An 18,944-nucleotide genomic window follows, 5' to 3' on the forward strand; every position below is an offset into this window, starting at 1 on the left:
CAAAAAAACCTTTTAAAGGGGGAAAAAATTGTAGAAACCTCAGGAAGAGCAACTGAGGAGGAATCCCTCCTCCAGGATGGACAGAGGTGCAATAGATGTTGTGCAGAACAGATCAGCTTAATAAATTTACAGTATTCCATATGACAAAATGAGACATAAAGGGAGACAGAGACAGAGAGACAGAGAGAGATGCAGGACAGACAGTAATGACAGTAGCTTACAACAACATTAATTAAAGTAATAATATTGTAATGATAATTACGGCTATTGTGGTACAAAATATTGTAAGTATATGTTAATATATGATAGTATATATATGTGACAATAATAATCACATGTGTATAATAACAGTAGAAGTATGACTAATAATAGCAGCAGTAGGAGGCAACAGGCAGGACCGCGGCAGCAGCACAACCACGCCACACGATCCAGGCACAGCTGCGAGCACAAAGGCTTTGGAGAAGAAGCCGAGTTAGTGACATGCAGTACAGCGGAGTTAGCGAGATGCAGTAACAGGACATGAGTGTTAAGCAAAGGAGAGAGAGAGAGAGAGAAGGAGAGAAGGTGCCCGGTGTATTATAGGGGGTCCTCCGGCAGACTAGGCCTAAGTCAGCCTAACAAAACAACAAAAGCATGGACTAATTTTTCTGCATCTTTTTTTTGGACAGGATAGGCCTAATTTTTGCAGATGACAAAACGCGTTAAAAGTTAAAAGACAAATGTTGATCAAATATTACTCAGAGGTTTTTTACAATAGAGCTATTCAATTCAATTTCAATTCAATTTTATTTATACAGCCCAATATCACAAATCACAATTTGCCTCACAGGGCTTTACAGCATACCCCTTTAACGGGGAAAAAAAAACGGTAGAAACCTCAGGAAGAGCAACTGAGGAGGGATCCCTCTTCCAGGACGGACAGACGTGCAATAGATGTCGTACAGAACAGATCAGCATAACAAATTAACAGTAATCCACATGACACAATGAGACAGAGAGAGAGAGAGAGATGCAGGTAATGACAGTAGCTTACAACAACATTATTGAAAGTAATAATATTATAGTTATAGTTCTGGCTACTGTGGTACAATATGTTGAAAGTATGTATTAATATCTGGCAGTATACATGTGTGACAATAGTCGTGTATAATAACAGTAGAAGTATGACTAATGACTAATGATGGCAGCAGCAACAGCAGGAGGCATCTGGCAGGACCACGCCAGCAGCACAACCACACACGTCACGCTGTCCAGGCACCGCTGCGATATGAGTTAATCTGAGAGACAGTGGAGCACAGAGGCTCCGGAGAAGAAGCCGAGTTAGTGACATCCAGAATGGCCGAGTTAGCAAGATGCAGTAATAGAATACGAGAGAGAGAGAGAAGAAGAAGAGAAGGTGCCCGGTGTATTATAGGGGGGTCCTCCGGCAGACTAGGCCTAAGTCAGCCTAACTAGGGGCTGGTACGGGCAAGCCTGAGCCAGCCCTAACTATAAGCTTTATCAAAGAGGAAAGTCTTAAGTCTAGTCTTAAATGTGAAGACGGTGTCTGCCTCCCGGACCGTAACAGGAAGATGATTCCACAGGAGAGGAGCCTGATAGCTAAAGGCTCTGGCTCCTGATCTACTTTTGGAGACTTTAGGTACCACGAGTAACCCTGCGTTCTCAGAGCGCAGTGTTCTGGTGGGATAATAAGGCACTATGAGCTCTCTAAGATATGACGGAGCTTGACCATTTAGAGCTTTATAAGTTAACAGTAGGATTTTAAATTCAATTCTGGATTTTACAGGAGCCAGTGCAGAGAAGCTAAAACAGGAGAAATATGATCTCGTTTCTTAGTTCCTGTTAGTACACGTGCTGCTGCATTCTGAATTAGCTGGAGAGTTTTTAAGGACTTACTAGAGCTACCTGATAACAGAGAGTTACAGTAATCCAGCCTAGAGGTAACAAAAGCGTGGACCAATTTTTCTGCATCTTTTCGGGTCAGGATAGGCCTAATTTTCGCAATATTACGTAGATGAAAAAATGCAGTCCGTGAGGTTTGTTTTAAATGAGAATTAAAAGACAAATCTTGATCAAATATTACTCCGAGGTTTCTTACGGTAGTGCTAGAGGCCAGAGCAATGCCATCAAGAGAAACTATGTCATCAGATAAAGAGTCTCTGAGTTGTTTGGGGCCAAGAACAATAACTTCAGTTTTGTCTGAATTTAACATCAGGAAATTGGTGCTCATCCAAGTTTTTATGTCCTTAAGGCAATTATGGAGTTTAGTTAATTGATTACTTTCTTCTGGCTTCATCGATAAATACAACTGAGTATCATCCATAACAATGGAAATTTATAGAGTGATTTCTAATGATGTTACCTAAAGGAAGCATATATAGAGTAAATAGGATTGGTCCGAGCACAGAACTTCATGAACTCCAAAACAAACTTTGATGTAATGACGATTCATTATGAACGTGAACAAACTGAAAACGATCAGATAAATAAGATTTAAACCAGCTTAGTGCAGAACCTTTTAGGCCAATTAAGTGATCCAGTCTCTGCAGTAGAATTTGATGGTCAATTGTGTCAAACGCCACTAAGATCTAATAAAACAAGTACAGAGACAAGTCCTTTGTCCGAAGCAATCAGAAGGTCATTTGTAATTTTAACTAGTGCTGTCTCAGTGCTATGATGCACTCTAAATCCTGACTGAAATTCCTCAAATAAATTATTATCATGGAGAAAATCACACAGCTGGTCTGCGACTACTTTCTCAAGGATCTTTGACATAAAGGGAAGATTAGATATTGGTCTATAGTTGGCTAACACCTCTGGATCCAAGGTGGGCTTTTTTAGTAGAGGTTTAATTACAGCTACCTTAAAAGACTGTGGTACATAGCCTGTTAATAAGGATATATTGATCATATCTAATATATGAGTGTTAACTAAAGGAAAGACCTCCTTAAGTAGCCTTGTTGGGATGGGGTCTAAGAGACACGTTGATGATTTGGATGAAGAAATCACTACAGTCAATTCTTGAAGAGAAATTGGGGAGAAGCAATCTAAATATATATTAGGTTTTACAGCTGTGTTTGAGGTTAGATAGGTACTATCTGAGGACAGGAGGTCATGAATTTTGCCTCTAATAGTTAGAATTTTGTCATTAAAAAAGCTCATAAAATCATTACTGCTAAGGGCTAAAGGAATACAAGGCTCAATAGAGCTTTGACTTTCAGTCAGCCTGGCTACAGTGCTGAAAAGAAACCTGGGGTTGTTCTTATTGTCTTCTATTAATGCTGAGTAATAGTTTGCTCTGGCATTGAGGCCCTCTTATAAGTTTTGAGACTGTCTGTCCAGATTAAACGAGATTCTTCCAGTTTGGTTAATCGCCAATTCCTTTCAAACCTTCGCGATATTTGTTTTAACTTACGGGTTTGAGAGTTATACCAAGGAGCGAATTTTCTTTGTTTTTTTAACTTCTTTTTAAGAGGAGCTACAGAGTCGAGCGTTGTTCGCAGCGAGCCTACAGTGCTATCGACAAAATGATCAAAGTCGGTACGGGAAACCTCTGTTACTGAGGGACTTGGTATTGAATTTAATGACGGAGTAATCTTTTCCTTAAATTTTGCGACAGCACTATCTGATAAACATCTAGTATAGTAACTGTTGCTGAGTGGCGTGTGATCGAGTAAAAGAAATCAAAAGTAATCAGATAATGATCCGATAGCGAGGATTCTGTGGAAAGACTTTTAGGTTATCAATTTCAATTCCATACGTCAGAACTAGATCGAGGGTATGGTTAAAACAGTGAGTGGGTTCATGTACACCCTGACTGAAGCCAATGGAGTCTAATAATGAGATAAACGCTGTAGCCAGGGAGTCATTATCAACGTCGACATGAATGTTAAAATCGCCTACAATAATCACTTTATCTGATTTAAGAACTAAACTGGATAAAAACTCTGAGAATTCAGATACAAATTCAGAATACGGGCCAGGAGCACGGTACACTATAACAAATAAAAGTGACTGCGAGGTTTTCCAGGTCGGATGTAAAAGACTAAGAACGAGGCTTTCAAATGAATTATAATCTAGTTTAGGTTTAGGGCTGATTAACAGACTAGAGTTAAAAATGGCTGCAACTCCCCCTCCTCGGCCACTGCCTCGAGGAATGTGGGTATTATTATGACTGGGAGGAGTGGACTCATTTAGACCGACATATTCATCTGGACACAGCCAGGTTTCAGTGAGACTGAGTAAATCAATATGATTATCTGATATTAATTCGTTTACTAACACTGCTTTAGACGATAGAGACCTGATATTTAACAGTCAGCTAGAGGCCAGAGCAATGCTTCCAGAGAAACTACATCAGATAAAGAGTTTCTGAGTTGTTTGGGGCCAAGAACAATAACTTTTATGTCTTTAAGGCATTTTTAAAGTTTAGTTTAGTTATTGTGTATCATCCGCATAACAATGGAGATTTAGAGTGATTTCTAATGATGTTGCCTAAGGGAAGCATATTTAAAGTGAACAGATTTGCACAGAACCTTGTGGAACTCCAAAACAAACTTTAGTATGTGAAGATGATTCATCGTGAACGTGAATGAACTGAAAACGATCAGATAAATAAGAATTAAACCAGCTTAGTGCAGAACCTTTTAGGCCAATTAAATGTTCCAGTCTCTGCAGTAGAATTTGATGGTCAGTAGTGTCAAACGCCACACTTAGATCTAATAAAACAAATACAGAGACAAGTCCTGTCTGAAGCAATCAGAAGGTCATTTGTAATTTTAACTAGTGCTGTCTCAGTGCTATGATGCACTAGCCTGAGTGTCAGACTGAAGCTCCCAGAACCTTCAGTCTGACATGGCTTCCATTGAAGGCTTTACAAAGGGGGGGGGGGGGGGGGGGGATTTTATTTTTCCCTAACCAATCAGTAGAAATCAACAACTCACCCAGAATCTGACGTCATTAGTATCCATGCCTTGGGGGTGCCGAAATCAAGTGAGCATTGCCCGTTTAAAATGTCTCCGTCGACGTGCATGCCCAGCTGCATCGCCGTTAAATCCAGTTTAGCAGCTTCCTTAATTTGGTCCTCCATTAATGCAAGTAGTGGCGAAATACCTCGATAGCATCGTTATTGTGGTCTGTAAGATCTGTTGCGGTCGCCATTGTTGCTATCCTCACCAGTCACCCACCGGTGTACAGCTTGACATCAGCGTGGCGCTGATTGGCTAATCGCTAGACCCCCGGCGTTCATTGGTCCGTCCATCGTTTGGACGAGATAAATCGCAAATTCATTGCAGTATGCCAGACCAGAGATGCAAGCGTACTCAGTTGAGTGGGCAGGGTCTATGGTCTGGAACCAGGCTAATGATGCACTCTAAATCCTGACTGAAATTCCTCAAATAAATTATTATCATGGAGAAAATCACACAGCTGGTCTGCGACTACTTTTTCCAAGGATCTTTGACATAAAGGGAAGATTAGATATTGGTCTATAGTTGGCTAACACCTCTGGATCCAGGGTGGGCTTTTTTAGGAGAGAGCTACCTTAAACGACTGTGGTACATAGCCTGTTAATAGAGATATTTTGATCATGTCTAATAGTGCTGCCACGATTTAATAAAAATGTGCGATTGCGATTTGAGTGGACAATATCGCGATTTGCGATTGCAGTTACATTATAATACATAAATGGTATCATTAGTCTTCTTGCTTGATTCAGTGTTTCCCCTACATAATATTAGGGGGGCACTGACCTGACCTAACATAGTTATTGTTACGGACAGTGTCTAAAAGACCATCAACAGACTGAGCACAGTCAAACACATTGCTCACACAGCAGCGCAGCACGGCACTGTACCTACAGTGGAGCAAAGCCTGTGTTGTGTTCAGGCGTTGTCACGTAAATGACAAATTCCAGCACCTGAACAGGCCATTGCACAACACAGCAGCATATCAAGTGGGCTGAACCCGAGCAAAATTGCTCAGTTTTTAATTTGTTATTATATAGATTGTTATGGAGTCTGTGATTTCCCCTTGACACTTACACATGTATGTGTAATTGTGCTTGGATGTTGTTTTGTGAGGCTCTGGCAGCTTTTAGTTTTCCCTTTGTCTTTAACGTTACACGGCTTGGCTTACGCTCGTATGCATTCTTCCTACTATTCTCTGTGCTGTCAGTGTTGATATAGACTGGTCGTGTTCCCGTGGGACGTGGCGACTTTAACTTTTAAACTTTTACACAGCATGTCTTTCTGTTCAACGTCGCCGTACCTGAATCCAAAGTATTGCCATTTAATAGATGTTGCGTTTTTTTCGCCACCAACTCAGCCTGTTCATGGTCGTGTTCATGCTCTTCTTCAGCGTCTATGTTGGTCACTGCTGCAGGCCGGGTGGTCACCTGACCATACATGCTGTACACACCAGGATAGCTTGTGGGCGTAATGTCAACAAACTCCAGATACTACAGCAGAGCAGAGGCAGTCACGTTCACAGGCACACACGTTAACATTTATTTACATTAAATCGCAAATCACAGCCTTTTATGCGGTTATGTAATTGCATAGCCTGACATCGCGATTGCGCACTAATAATTTGTAAGTGTTAACTAAAGGTAAGACTTCCTTAGCCTAGTTGGGATGGGGTCTAAAAGACACATTGATGACTTGGATGAAGAAATCATTAAGGGTCAGTTGTTAAAGAGTAATGTGGGAGAAGCAATCTAAATATATATCAGGTCGTACAGCTGTGTTTGAGGGCAGATATGTACTGTCTGAGGACAAGAGGTCATGAATTTTGCCTCTAATAGTTAGAATTTTGTCATTAAAAAAGCTCATAAAATCATTACTGCTAAGGGCTAAAGGAATACAAGGCTCAGTAGAGCTCTGACTCTCAGTCAGCCTAGCTACAATGCTGAAAAGAAACCTGGGGTTGTTCTTATTGTCTTCTATTAAAGCTGAGTAATAGTTTGCTCTGGCATTGCGGAGGCCCCTCTTATAAGTTTTGAGACTGTCCTCCCAGACCAAACAAGATTCTTCCAGTTTGGTTAATCACCAGTTCCTTTCAAATGTTCGCGATATTTGTTTTAATTTTTGGGTTTGGGAGCGAACTTTCTTTGCTTCGTTAACTTATTTTTAAGATGTGCAACCGAGTCGAGTGTTGTTTGCAGCGAGCCTGCAGTGCTATCAACAAGAGTATTAAAGTATTAAATTTAAAGCCGATGGAATCATTGCCTTAAATTTTGCTACAGCACTATCTGACAAACACATAATATAGTAACTGTTGCTGAGTGGCATGTAATCATATAGAAAGAAAGCAATAGTTATAAAGTAGTGATCTGATAGAGAGGGAAAGACTAGTAAGTTTTCAATTTCAATTCCATACGTCAGGACTAGATCGAGGGTGTGGTTAAAACAGTGAGTGGGTTTATGTACACCCTGACTGAAGCCAGTGGAGTCTAATAATGAGATAAACGCGGTGGCCAGGGAGTCATTATCAACGTCAACATGAATATTGAAATCACAGACAATAATAACTTTATCTGATTTAAGAACTAAACTGGATAAAACTGAGACTTCAGATACAACTTTGTTTCAACAACACTGTAGTTAAAGTGTGTTTATGTTTAGTCACAAAAAAACACCTCAAAACAACCGCTTTCCGGCCAGTATTACAGCAGGGAACACAGCGATATCTCTGTAAAAAACAACTGCTTCTCGTGCCGCTATCTCAGCAAGAAACGTAGTGATGTCTCAGGAAAAACAGTTGTTTATCATCCTGGCCAGAAAGAGCAGCGATGACTCAGTAGAAACAACCACTTTTTTTTGCTACTATCCCTGCAAGAAATGCAACCATGGCTTTTGTTGCACTATTCCTGCTGGAAAAACAACGACAAGTTCCTACAAAACACCTAGATTTGGAGCCTAAAAAGCAGCTGGAAACACAGCAATGACTTGCTAAATCCAAACTGTTGTGTTGCCAGTTTCTCTTGAAACATAGTCTGCAGTTTGGCAGGCGTCTTGCTGTCCACAACCCCCTTCACCTCCAGATGATTAAGTCAGCTCATATATTAGACTACTTTAGAAACATCGATATGAAACATTCAAATGTAACATATTCATGGTTTGCTGAAACATCCACTGCTAAGATTTCCTCTGGCAACTGGGCTGACTTGTAGTCTAAAAGCATGCCATTTTTTCTATATTTCTATTTATGGTGTTTTGGGTTAAATGAAATAAAAAGAGTCACTTTTCTCTCAGTGAAACTAAATGTAATCATCAGTCTCTACTGCAGCATTTTCCCAACATATAGTACTCTACAGGTATATTTATTTATCCTTTGTCTTTTCTTCCCAGACCTCAAGACTGCTGTCGTAGAGAGAAGCGATTTCTCTTCAGGTACAAGCAGTCGGAGTACCAAGCTAATCCATGGTGGGGTGCGATACCTCCAAAAGGCCATCATGCAGTTAGACTACGAACAGGTTCTCCTTCATCCTCTTATATTTTATTTTCATGTTGATTCGTTGCCCTTTTTTGTCATTAACTTCCTCTTTCTTTTACCTTAACAGTACATGATGGTGAAAGAGGCCCTGCACGAGCGAGCCAACCTCCTGGAGATTGCACCTCATCTATCTGCGCCGCTACCCATCATGCTTCCTGTTTACAAGTGAGTGTCAGGATTCTTACATGACAAAAAATGCATAAGACATGTAGTAATTAACATCAGCATCTGAATGTTTGCTGTGGCATATGATGATGTAAAATGAACGGAAAAAATGTAGTTCCCATCTAACTTTAATCACTATGTTAATGTCCAAGATGGTGGCAGTTGCCTTACTACTGGGCAGGGATCAAGATGTACGACCTGGTGGCTGGGATCGAGAATCTGAAGAGCAGCTATGTCCTCAGTAAGACCAAGGCTTTGGAGCTTTTCCCCATGCTGAAAAAGGACAAGCTGGTAGGGGCCATCGTCTACTATGACGGTGAGTCAGAACTCCACAGTACTTCGTCTCAGGCCAGCAGAGACTTTATGTATTATATTTTCACATCGACACTGGTGTTTGTGGACAGTAACCTAAAAACATGCTCCGTTTGTTGATTCATTTCTCAGGTTTTTATTTTCTGTAAACACAAACAAAGCAGCTGAGTCAGTCTTGTTGCTTTTGCCCTTTTACACAGTTTTTCTTGTTCTTTTCCAGTGGTGATAAATTGGATCAGTTAGCTGATGAAAAATAGTATGAAATAACACCATAATTTAGGTACAGCTGGTTCTTAAACACCTGACAGTATGCAGACTTCTGTGTCGGACTCTTTGTTTGCTTTGTTTTAACCCTTAGGGCCTGTTTGACTTTTCCTCTCAGAGTCGTAAATCAGTCAATCTGAACACACAGAAATGATACACACATTTTAATTCACTGTTACTTTCCAAGAATATAATCTGTCTGATGGATTAACTCCATAAATCCACTCCTAAATGTCAGATTTTCCCCAAGAATCATCATGTTCCTAGGTTTTCTTTAGTGTCAAAGTAATCCAGTGATAATTGTCTGTACATCAGCAGTAAAATTTCAAACAGAAACTACTAATAGCTAATCCAGCACACTTTAAAAAGGTGCCCGAATATAAATGGCTAAAAAACAATGTGCCCATGTTGTATCTGTGAATCTGTGGAAACATTATACTCACTGCTGGCTTTCCTGAAATCATTTTGGGTGCTGTAGTTCCAAATCATGATTACCCTCCAAATATAAATCATAAAAAAGGTAATGATATAAGTGACAAAAACATTTATGTTGGCTTACATTTTTATGTCTCAGCATCCAGTCTGTCTGCTCACGCTCAGGAACGAGATATCTCAACAAGATCTTGAGGAAATTTCTATAAATTTGGCACAAGCGTTCACATAGACTTGGACAATGACCTGATTAGAATTTGTGGTCATAGGTCAAAGCAAAACATGTTTTTGGCCATAACTTCATACACTAATTATGACATAATTTCATACAAATGTCTCAAAGTGAGTGATGACATTTTATAACCAAAAGGTCAAAGTTTAACTTTACTGTGACATCATAATTTTCGGTAAAAACACTTTTCTGGCCATGATTCAACATTGTATCTACAAAAAGGGAGATATGTGGTCAGATATTTAATTGGGGACTCTAGTCTTGGGTGTCCACCTTGAAACTGTGCTGGGTTGAAGATGTGTGTGAAGCATCAACATTTTAGAATTTGTAGCTTCTTTGCAGCAGCATCCATATTTAAAGCATTGTTTACTGTCTTTGCTACATATAAGTCTGGACAGACATGGAAATATACTGTGACTTCACTGGTTGGCAGGGGCATACAACTGCGGGTTTAACAATTCTAAGCTCTAACCCTAACCCTAATGACAATTTTGTCATAAAAAACAAAACAAAAAAACAACAGCATTCTGAGTTGTCAAATAGGATACCGCATAGATGGTTAAGGTTTACAGCAACTCTGCCGAAGAAATGAAAACTGTGCAAAAAAAACAAACAAGGATTCAAAGATTATAGTATTGATTTATGACATATTCATAAAAATCATTTCCTGTTTTATGAAACCAGTACCCAGTTTATTAAAGCTTTTAGTATAGTCTCCCCTGACATTCAGTCTCACTTACAACTGCAGCATCAACACCAATGAGCACAATATGCAATATTTAAAAAAAGGAAAGAATTTTAACTTGTTTAAGGAAATTCTGCCTCTGAATGGATTGTAATATTAAGGAAATAGTGTAGAATTTATATGATTAAGCCAAACAGGAGATGAAAAAGGGCCTCAGATGTAAATCTTTCCCTGTGGCCTTCATCTCTACTGGTGCCGAACAAAAAGTGTTGACACGCTGGTCAGATGCCCTCACTTCCCTGTGACAGTGAAGGCATTTTGAAGAACATTTTAAGTATTGGCTTGTCATTTCTGATGACAACAGGCTGCTAATCTTTATTTTTTAAATTTCTCATGCGGTATCAACTTGGCGTAAATATGAAAAGCTACATAACTGGGACATTAAGTGGCACGCCCAAACTCCTTTATTTCATAATCCCACATTACGTAAGGGTGCTTCCTGTTTTGTATCTTACCAGTGGTCCAACTCAGGTTTACATACTTTAGGGGATGTCATGGATACTAATGGTCTCAGACCCTTTTTTCCAGATCTGAAAGATTATTATAATTTGCCTGGCTCCTCTTTCTTTTTACACTTACAACTTTGCTCAGCTATGCGGGCCTATGGCGTTCCCTGGTCTCAACCACCCAACCATACTTTATTTATTTTTGTTAAAAAGATATCTAGTTTTCCTAAAAGATATGTTTCTGTAATATATAAAGATATGTCAAATAGAACAGCATCTTCACCACCTGCCATCCAAGCTTGGAATTTCGATCCAAAAAATCCCATAGAATGAAATTATTACAACACCAAATTGTTTACTTTGCCCTTTAAATGTAACCGGTACTTTCTTACATATGATGTGGGAGTGTCCCATGGTTAAATCTTTTTGGGAGCAAGTTTCTAACTATCTTTCTACAGTATTACAAATAAATATACATTGCTCCCTGAAAATTATGCTCCTTAATGATAACGATGTATTAATGCTAAATTCATTTCAAAGACGTTTTTGGCTAACAGGAAGCACAGCAGCAAAAAAAATGTTAGCACTCAGATGGCAACCTCCTCATACTCCGTCCCTTAACCAATGGAAACAATCACTTGCAGACATTGTTTTATTAGAATTATCCACAGCAAGATTAAAAGGTGCTAGTCAGCAAACAATAGAGAGTTGGAATTCCATTTTAGATCAAGAAGAAGTTAAGACCTCTATCTCATAAAGTTAGATTCTTTGCTATGTAAACAAGACGCCCAATTTACTGTACTTTACTTCTCGTTATAGGTCCATATATTTAAGTTTTTTTTATTATTATTATTATTTTATTTATTTGTTTTCATTATTATAATTAGTATTATTATTTTTTTCCCCCTAAATTATTTATTAATTTTCCTGTGTTTTTTTTATTTTTTATTTTTTATTTATACATTGGTGGTTGGCTGTGGGAGGGAAAGGATGGGAGGTTGGGGATTTCAATGTGGTGAGTTTTTTCGGGGTGATCTTGATCTTTACCTTGACATAATCATCTTGTTGAGCTGGTTGTATATGCAATATGTATGTTGGTACTGTTTGCATATTAAGAGAGGCAGGATTGTTTTGTCTGCTCTGTCTTTGTTTCCTAATTGGATGTTATCAATTTTCTTTTCTTTTTTTTCTTTAGTTTAAGAATACCAGTGAACATTTCTTCCAGTGTGACAAATGTATAGAATGTGAATGCTCTGAGTGTAAAATATGGTATTGTTTTGTTCTTTTCTTTCATTATTGTTTATCTACCTCCCTGGGGAAAAAAAACAACTAAAAAATAATAAAAAGTAAAAAAAAAAAAAATTCCGATGCCGCTTAAAGAGGCTTTTAACGTCTCTTATTTATGGTATTCAACAGTTAGACACAAAGATACCCTTCAAAATCTGTGTCATTAATAGCAAAAAAATACGTATGCTGCTTTTTAAAGATTGTAACAAAATGAACCATGGAAATGTGGCTTTTGTTGATTTTATGAAAGAAAAAAAATCCACCAAATTCCATGTTTTGGAAGCAATTAGCAAACTTTAGAATTAATTAACATGTTATTATTTATACTTGCACACTAAATATTGAGTTTGATTTTTAAAATCAAAACAAACAGCCTTTGTACTCTCTAAATATAAAATATAAGAGGCCAGATATGACTGGATTGACTGCAGGCTGGAAAAAGTAAGAGCATTTTCTTGGTGCAAAGCAGCATATGTTTGATTTCCTCCCCCAACCCCCACCCGCCGCCATCATCTGCTCTGAGGGGGGACAGGGCCGAGATGGTGATGGTGGAGGGGTGGGGTGTCTTTTCTCCAATTATGCCGTCTGGAACAATCACGCCGGTGACATTTCGAAATCTGACCTTCTCTCCCGGCGGTGTAGAGCGCAGAGGAGCGTCGTAGACGGTCAGACCGGCTGAGCAACAGCTATTTCCTCCGCTGTCTTGGTTACTGCAGCTCCTGCTGCCACCAACTACAGCAGAAGCTTTTTTATTCTGCAGCAAATGTGTAGGCCTAATGCTCCTGTTTTCATTTGGCTGGGTGGTATATTTGTTTAAATGGCCCGAATGCTCTGGAAAATTAAACTACAGTGTGTTAATGCTGCTGTAGGTACAACAGACATGTCTCTTCTTACAGGGACCAGTACTGTGAGTGTTCACTGGTGAAAATATTGATATTGCAACCCATTTTTGTTAAAAACCAGACATAAAAGATCACATCCTCTTGAAATTTGAAACATTTTCATGCAACTGAATCTCTGTTTCTACAATAAAATGAGCTGTAGAGACAAAGAATAAAAAAGAAATTATATTTTTGTATGTATAATAACAGGATAAAATGGCTAATGAGCCTCTGTAGCAAATGTTTTGACAGTAGCAGATGTTGGTATGGTGACTTGCATTAGCTGTGGTAACCTGTGCACTGGGGAGTACACTGGAAACAGTCAGTGATGATACAAAGAGAAACAGGGGAGCCATCAAATGCAGAAACATGAGTAAAAGTATGCTAACATAATACAAAACAATAACGATCTGCTTACGCTATTTATAAAGAGTACTGAACATATGATCTTCTCATGTAATGACATATTTAAAAGACCAACAATATTTGCAAGGGTGGACATGTTGAGACATGATAATCTGGAGGTAGACCACTAAATGGGGTTGCAACAATATATTTTCACAGTACAATAACCGTCTCGTATCATGGTTTCACGGTATAACAGTGTTACACAATTATTATTATCAGTTTCAATGACTGGTAAATTTCCAGTAGGATTCCTGGAAAATGTCCTTGAAAATTTCTTAACGAGAAAAATAGATTTTTATTTTATTTTATTTTATTTTATTATTTTATCTTATATTTCCTGGAAATTTACATAAATTTCCTGGAAATTGACATGAATTTCTGGAAGATTTCTAGAAAATTTCAAAGGGCAGTTCAGATCAGGAATTTGGGATTTTATTTTATTTTTATTTTTTTGTTTGCAAAATTTCAATTTAGAAAGTATAGTGAACTTATTTTCAAACTTATTCCTGAAAAATTTCCAGTAAATTTCCCAGAATTATTCTGTAAACTTGGTTGAAAATATTCCATAAGTTTTCAGCATTTTTTCCCCCATTTTTCAAGAAATTCACAGTACATATCCTTGAAATTTCCTGAAAGATAAACTAGAAAAAATTTACCTGGAATTTCCAGAAAATTCTCAAGGAAGGTTCAACTCAGGAATTTTATTCATTTTTTTCTCTGCAAAATTTCAATTAAAAAAGCATACCTTTTAATAGTGAAGTTATTTTTAAGATTATTACTGGAAAATTTCCAGTTAATTTCCCAGATTTTTTCTGTAACCCTTGTTAACAATGTCCTGTAAATGTTTCAGCAAATTTTCTGTGACGTTTTTCTGAAAATTCCCAGTACACTTCCTTGAATTTTCCTAAAAGATATCCTAGAAGTTTAGCTTGGAAATTTAGGAGTTTTTGAGCAGTTTCAATTAAAAAAGTGTGTCTTTTAATAGTGAACTTATTTTGGGGGAACATACACATAAAAAACAAGTCAGATGTTCTTATGCTTTGGTTGTGGTATGCCCATTTAATTGAATTGCACTAAATAATCAAATGATTAAGCATCAATATCAAATGAAAATGTACAACATACAAAAATAAATGTCTTACAAGTGAGGTTTGCATTAAACTTTTTTTGTACTTTGTAGTCATCCAGAAGTGCGCAATGGTTTTATTGAAGTAATATAGTAAAATCCGGGCTGGATTATGAGTTTGATATAATTTCATCATTACTGGGACATCTTGATGTACATTTGTCTTTCTTTGTTGCAGGTACATTGCCAGCTAGTCAGCGTCCTGTAGCTTGCCTTTTGTCACTGCCAGTTTTCACACCAAAAGCCTTAAATGTCAAGTAAATACAGTACACATGAAATAGTGTGTAATTACTTCCTGTGTGAATCAGTCTGGGTAAATCTTCCTGGACCCCTCCATCTTTCTCCCTCTCTGTTATTTCAGGGCAGCACAATGACGCACGCATGAACCTGGCCATCACCCTGACTTCTGCCCGCTACGGCGCCACCGTCGCCAACTACACCGAAGTGGTCCACCTGCTGAAGACAAAGGACCCACAGACCGACAAGGAGAAGGTTTGTGGCGCCCGCTGCAGGGACATCCTCACAGGTGAGGCATGCAGGGATTGTATGGTTTTAAAGGGCTGCCAAACCAGTTAGATAATGTCGTGTGTTACGCTGAAAGCATGAACAGAATTCATTTTGAGTCTCACTGGAGCTACCTGCAAGTGTTTAGGGGCTATTCTTCTGTCTTTATAATGTTTAACAAATTATACTGCAAATAAAATGTCAGTTGATTTAAAAGTGATGGACTTATTATCCACTTAAAGTGATAAAAAGTAGACTCCGCAAACTGATTGTGCCCCTGTTTCGATCAGGACTGCAACCCTGGGACCACCAGTGATCTCATGCAAAATGACTGCCCTTCAGAGGCTGTAGCAGGCATAGTTTTGAAGCAAGTGAAGATACTGATGTCATATGAAACTATATCACCTAAGGCATCCATTGGTACCAACCATGTCATGCTAGCTTGTAGGGAAATGGGCTAAATAACGCTCCAAATGTAGGCTAAATTTAATTTTTTTTTATGGGTACCCACTAGGGTTGGGATCCAGATCCGGTTCTTTTTTGGAACCGGGTCCAAAGTTCCGGTTCTGGAACCGGTTCCATCACATTTGGCGTAACGGTTCCTGCAAATGATTCCTAGATTGTAAAAAACAAAACAAAACAAAAAAAAAGGTCACATGCATTTCCATTAGAGTGCAACACGGGTCGCATATTTCTGTCTGAACCCGACCGAGCCCGACAAAAAAACAAAAAACGTCACGTGTATTTCTGTCCGAACCCGACCGAGCCCGACATTATCTAATCACTAAAGGCTATTTAACAGGCCAGGCGTGCGCCGGGTGCTCAGTGGAGAGGGAGACCTCTGTGTTTGAGATGGGAGCGGGCGGTGGGAGGTCCGACGCTTCCAGCGCGGGGAGCGGTAGAAATATAACAAAATAAGATAAAATATGAGACACCTGTCTCCCTCTTTTATTTAATTTTCAGCGTTTAATAAAGGCGGAGACTGGCGGCGGGAGGTTCGCTTCCAGCGAAGGGAGAGATAGAAACAAACAGCCAATGTGTCTGTGTGTGTGTTATGTTCAGGTGTTGTTACATAAATAACAGTGCCCAAGCGTGAATGCATTTCAGTATTTTTTATTACATTGTTGTGGTTAATTTTAATAGTGTAGAAATCAGAGAATCACTTTTTGTTGTTATATATTCTCAGGGAGATGATACAAGCTCTAAATCTGAAATACACACCACACACAAATGTGTATTTTCATCTAATTGTACTGTGCAACAGTTAGAATAAAGTTTTTGTATTTGTATGATTGCATTTGTGTTTAGTATATACTTGTTTAAGTATAGCCAGTATAATGAACATAATGTAGGACTGTTAAGGAATCGGTATGTCTTCCTGGTCTTTGCAGTGCTTCCTGTACTGTCGACCCCTATGAGCTTTTTTGTCCCCCAATTCAGCATTTTGAATCGGCGTCAGAGAAGGCGGAGTCCACTAGTGAATGAAATCACTCTGATTGGCAGTTCAGCTCAGTCTATAAGAAGAGAAACAAAAACAAACAGCTTAAGTCAAGAGGGAGTGAGACCAAAACAATCTTGTTATATAAAGTGAGATTGTTTTTCTTTATCCATTGAGCTTTTAAGCAGAAACATTTTGTGATGGTTTATGTTATTGTTTATTGGTGCACGGTAAATTTGCTTTGTTCATTCAATGTTGGATTGGATTGTCAACTACCGTCGAGACAGTTTTCCGGTTCCCCTTTTTAAATGACGAACACAGACTATCACCGCCTGCTGGTATGGAGAGTTATTCCCTCTTACACAGGAGCAGAACGTATGGTACTCATGTGCAACTTTTTGGCCGAGACACAGTCAACATGAGGCAACACAACAGTCAGCTTTCAATGGCGCTAGTTCTCTGAGGGTTTGGTTTTGGTGTGTTTGGGCCTTTGATGTGGTATTTTATTCCTGACCAGTCATAAATTTTAAATTTAGCACAAAATCTGCGTAACAAATGGTATCAATCCTGATGAGACACAGTTAAGCATGGGAATGGCCATCATATATGTTCATCATAATGTTCTAAGCACTTATGCACTCTAAACTTTCCAGGTTTGAAGAGGCACCTAACCAAACACAGTGTTTATTACATATTTATGGCTAGAAGAATATGACACAATGCTGAGCTGCATCTTAAATTATTCATCAGGCTCTCAGCTTTCAGATGATGTATACCACTTCTGTGTGACATATACAGTTGATGTGTTATGTCCCCTATAAGATCCCCTGTCCCCAACTAAAAAACACAAAATGGCTCTAAATTATGTGATCAGAGAAAGGTGTGCACATTCTACTTTTTACAATAATACATACCTTTGTGTGAGATGCATTCAAGTTTAAGTCATGCCTGTTACTTTTACATTCTTTTCTTACATGAATAAAAAACAGAAGCTATTGACTTTTCTTTGTCTTTTGAATGCCATGGGTATTTTCTCCTCACAGGACAGGAATTTGATGTGAAGGCCAAGTGTGTGATCAACGCCACTGGACCGTTCACAGACTCACTAAGGAAGATGGACAACCAGGAAACCCAAAACATCTGCCAACCCAGCGCTGGTGTTCACATCGTCATCCCTGGTTACTACAGGTGTGACATATCACACTCTCAGTATATCCTTTAAGATGATTTTTATTTCAGTTGTGGAGATGTTTGATGTTTTTTTTGGTATTTCAGATGCTTAAACTCGTACATATTTCATTCTCAGTGTTTTCTCATTCTTATGTGTAAATACTAAACTACTATCTGACCTATACTTACATGCGTAGGACAGTCTTCTTTGGTTAAGATACAGCGGAGCAATAGAGTGGTTTTGTTGAAGTCGGGGGTTTTAAAGTTCAGCAAAGCTTATTGAGCGAAACCCAAGGGAGCGCGAGCCCTTTGAACAGCGCCAGAAATGCCAACCACCTAATTCTCCTCCTCCTGCTGCTATCTGCGCCCTCCCCTCCTCCTCTTTCTCCCCGATAACTGTGTTTTTCCATTTGTGTGCTACTCAATTTGTCCCTCTCTTCTTCTTACTCCCACATATTTGTACCTTTTCTTTTCTCTGTCTTTTCCTCTAAATACTTAAACTTTTCCACAAACTTGAGACAGTAAAGGTAACAAATTCGATGTAATACAATGCTCTTACTTCAGCTACCTCGCGTGATAATAATAATCCTTTTCCTATATTTTCTGTCCCACAGTCCTGACAACATGGGTCTGCTCGACCCGGCGACAAGTGACGGACGTGTCATCTTCTTCCTGCCCTGGGAAAAGATGACCATCGCTGGGACAACCGACTCACCCACCAGCGTGACGGCCCACCCAATCCCAGGGGAGGACGACATCAACTTCATCCTGAGGGAGGTCCGCAACTACCTCAGTCCTGATGTAGAAGGTATGGGTAGTCTGCAGGGAGTCTTTTCTTGTCAATTCTGAGGAGCATACAGTCAGATTATGTTTTTGGGTTGTCTGTCCATCCATCTGTTTGATGTTTGGTGGTCAAAGGTGACCTCACAAGAAAGTTTTTGGCCATGACTCAAGAATTCATACGCTAATTTTCACACAAATGTATAATAGGAGGTGGCACAGTGGTGCAGTGGTTAGCATTGTCACTTCACAGCAAGAGGG

At 39.0% G+C, this 18,944-nt stretch overlaps 1 protein-coding gene across 3 annotated transcripts in view; it reads left to right on the forward strand.

The window, feature by feature from the left end:
* gpd2 (glycerol-3-phosphate dehydrogenase 2 (mitochondrial)) overlaps window positions 1–18,944 on the forward strand; it is an 83,568-nt gene that overhangs the window by 40,633 nt on the left and 23,991 nt on the right. For all 3 annotated transcript variants that reach the window (XM_049570314.1, XM_049570315.1, XM_049570316.1), the window contains 6 exons: window positions 8,349–8,473; window positions 8,561–8,658; window positions 8,811–8,974; window positions 15,153–15,317; window positions 17,777–17,921; window positions 18,518–18,711. In XM_049570314.1, coding sequence (XP_049426271.1) covers window positions 8,349–8,473; window positions 8,561–8,658; window positions 8,811–8,974; window positions 15,153–15,317; window positions 17,777–17,921; window positions 18,518–18,711 — 891 coding nt within the window. The remainder of the gene's footprint in view (window positions 1–8,348; window positions 8,474–8,560; window positions 8,659–8,810; window positions 8,975–15,152; window positions 15,318–17,776; window positions 17,922–18,517; window positions 18,712–18,944) is intronic.

Source organism: Epinephelus fuscoguttatus, linkage group LG24, assembly GCF_011397635.1.
Source record: "Epinephelus fuscoguttatus linkage group LG24, E.fuscoguttatus.final_Chr_v1".
NCBI lineage: Eukaryota > Metazoa > Chordata > Actinopteri > Perciformes > Serranidae > Epinephelus > Epinephelus fuscoguttatus.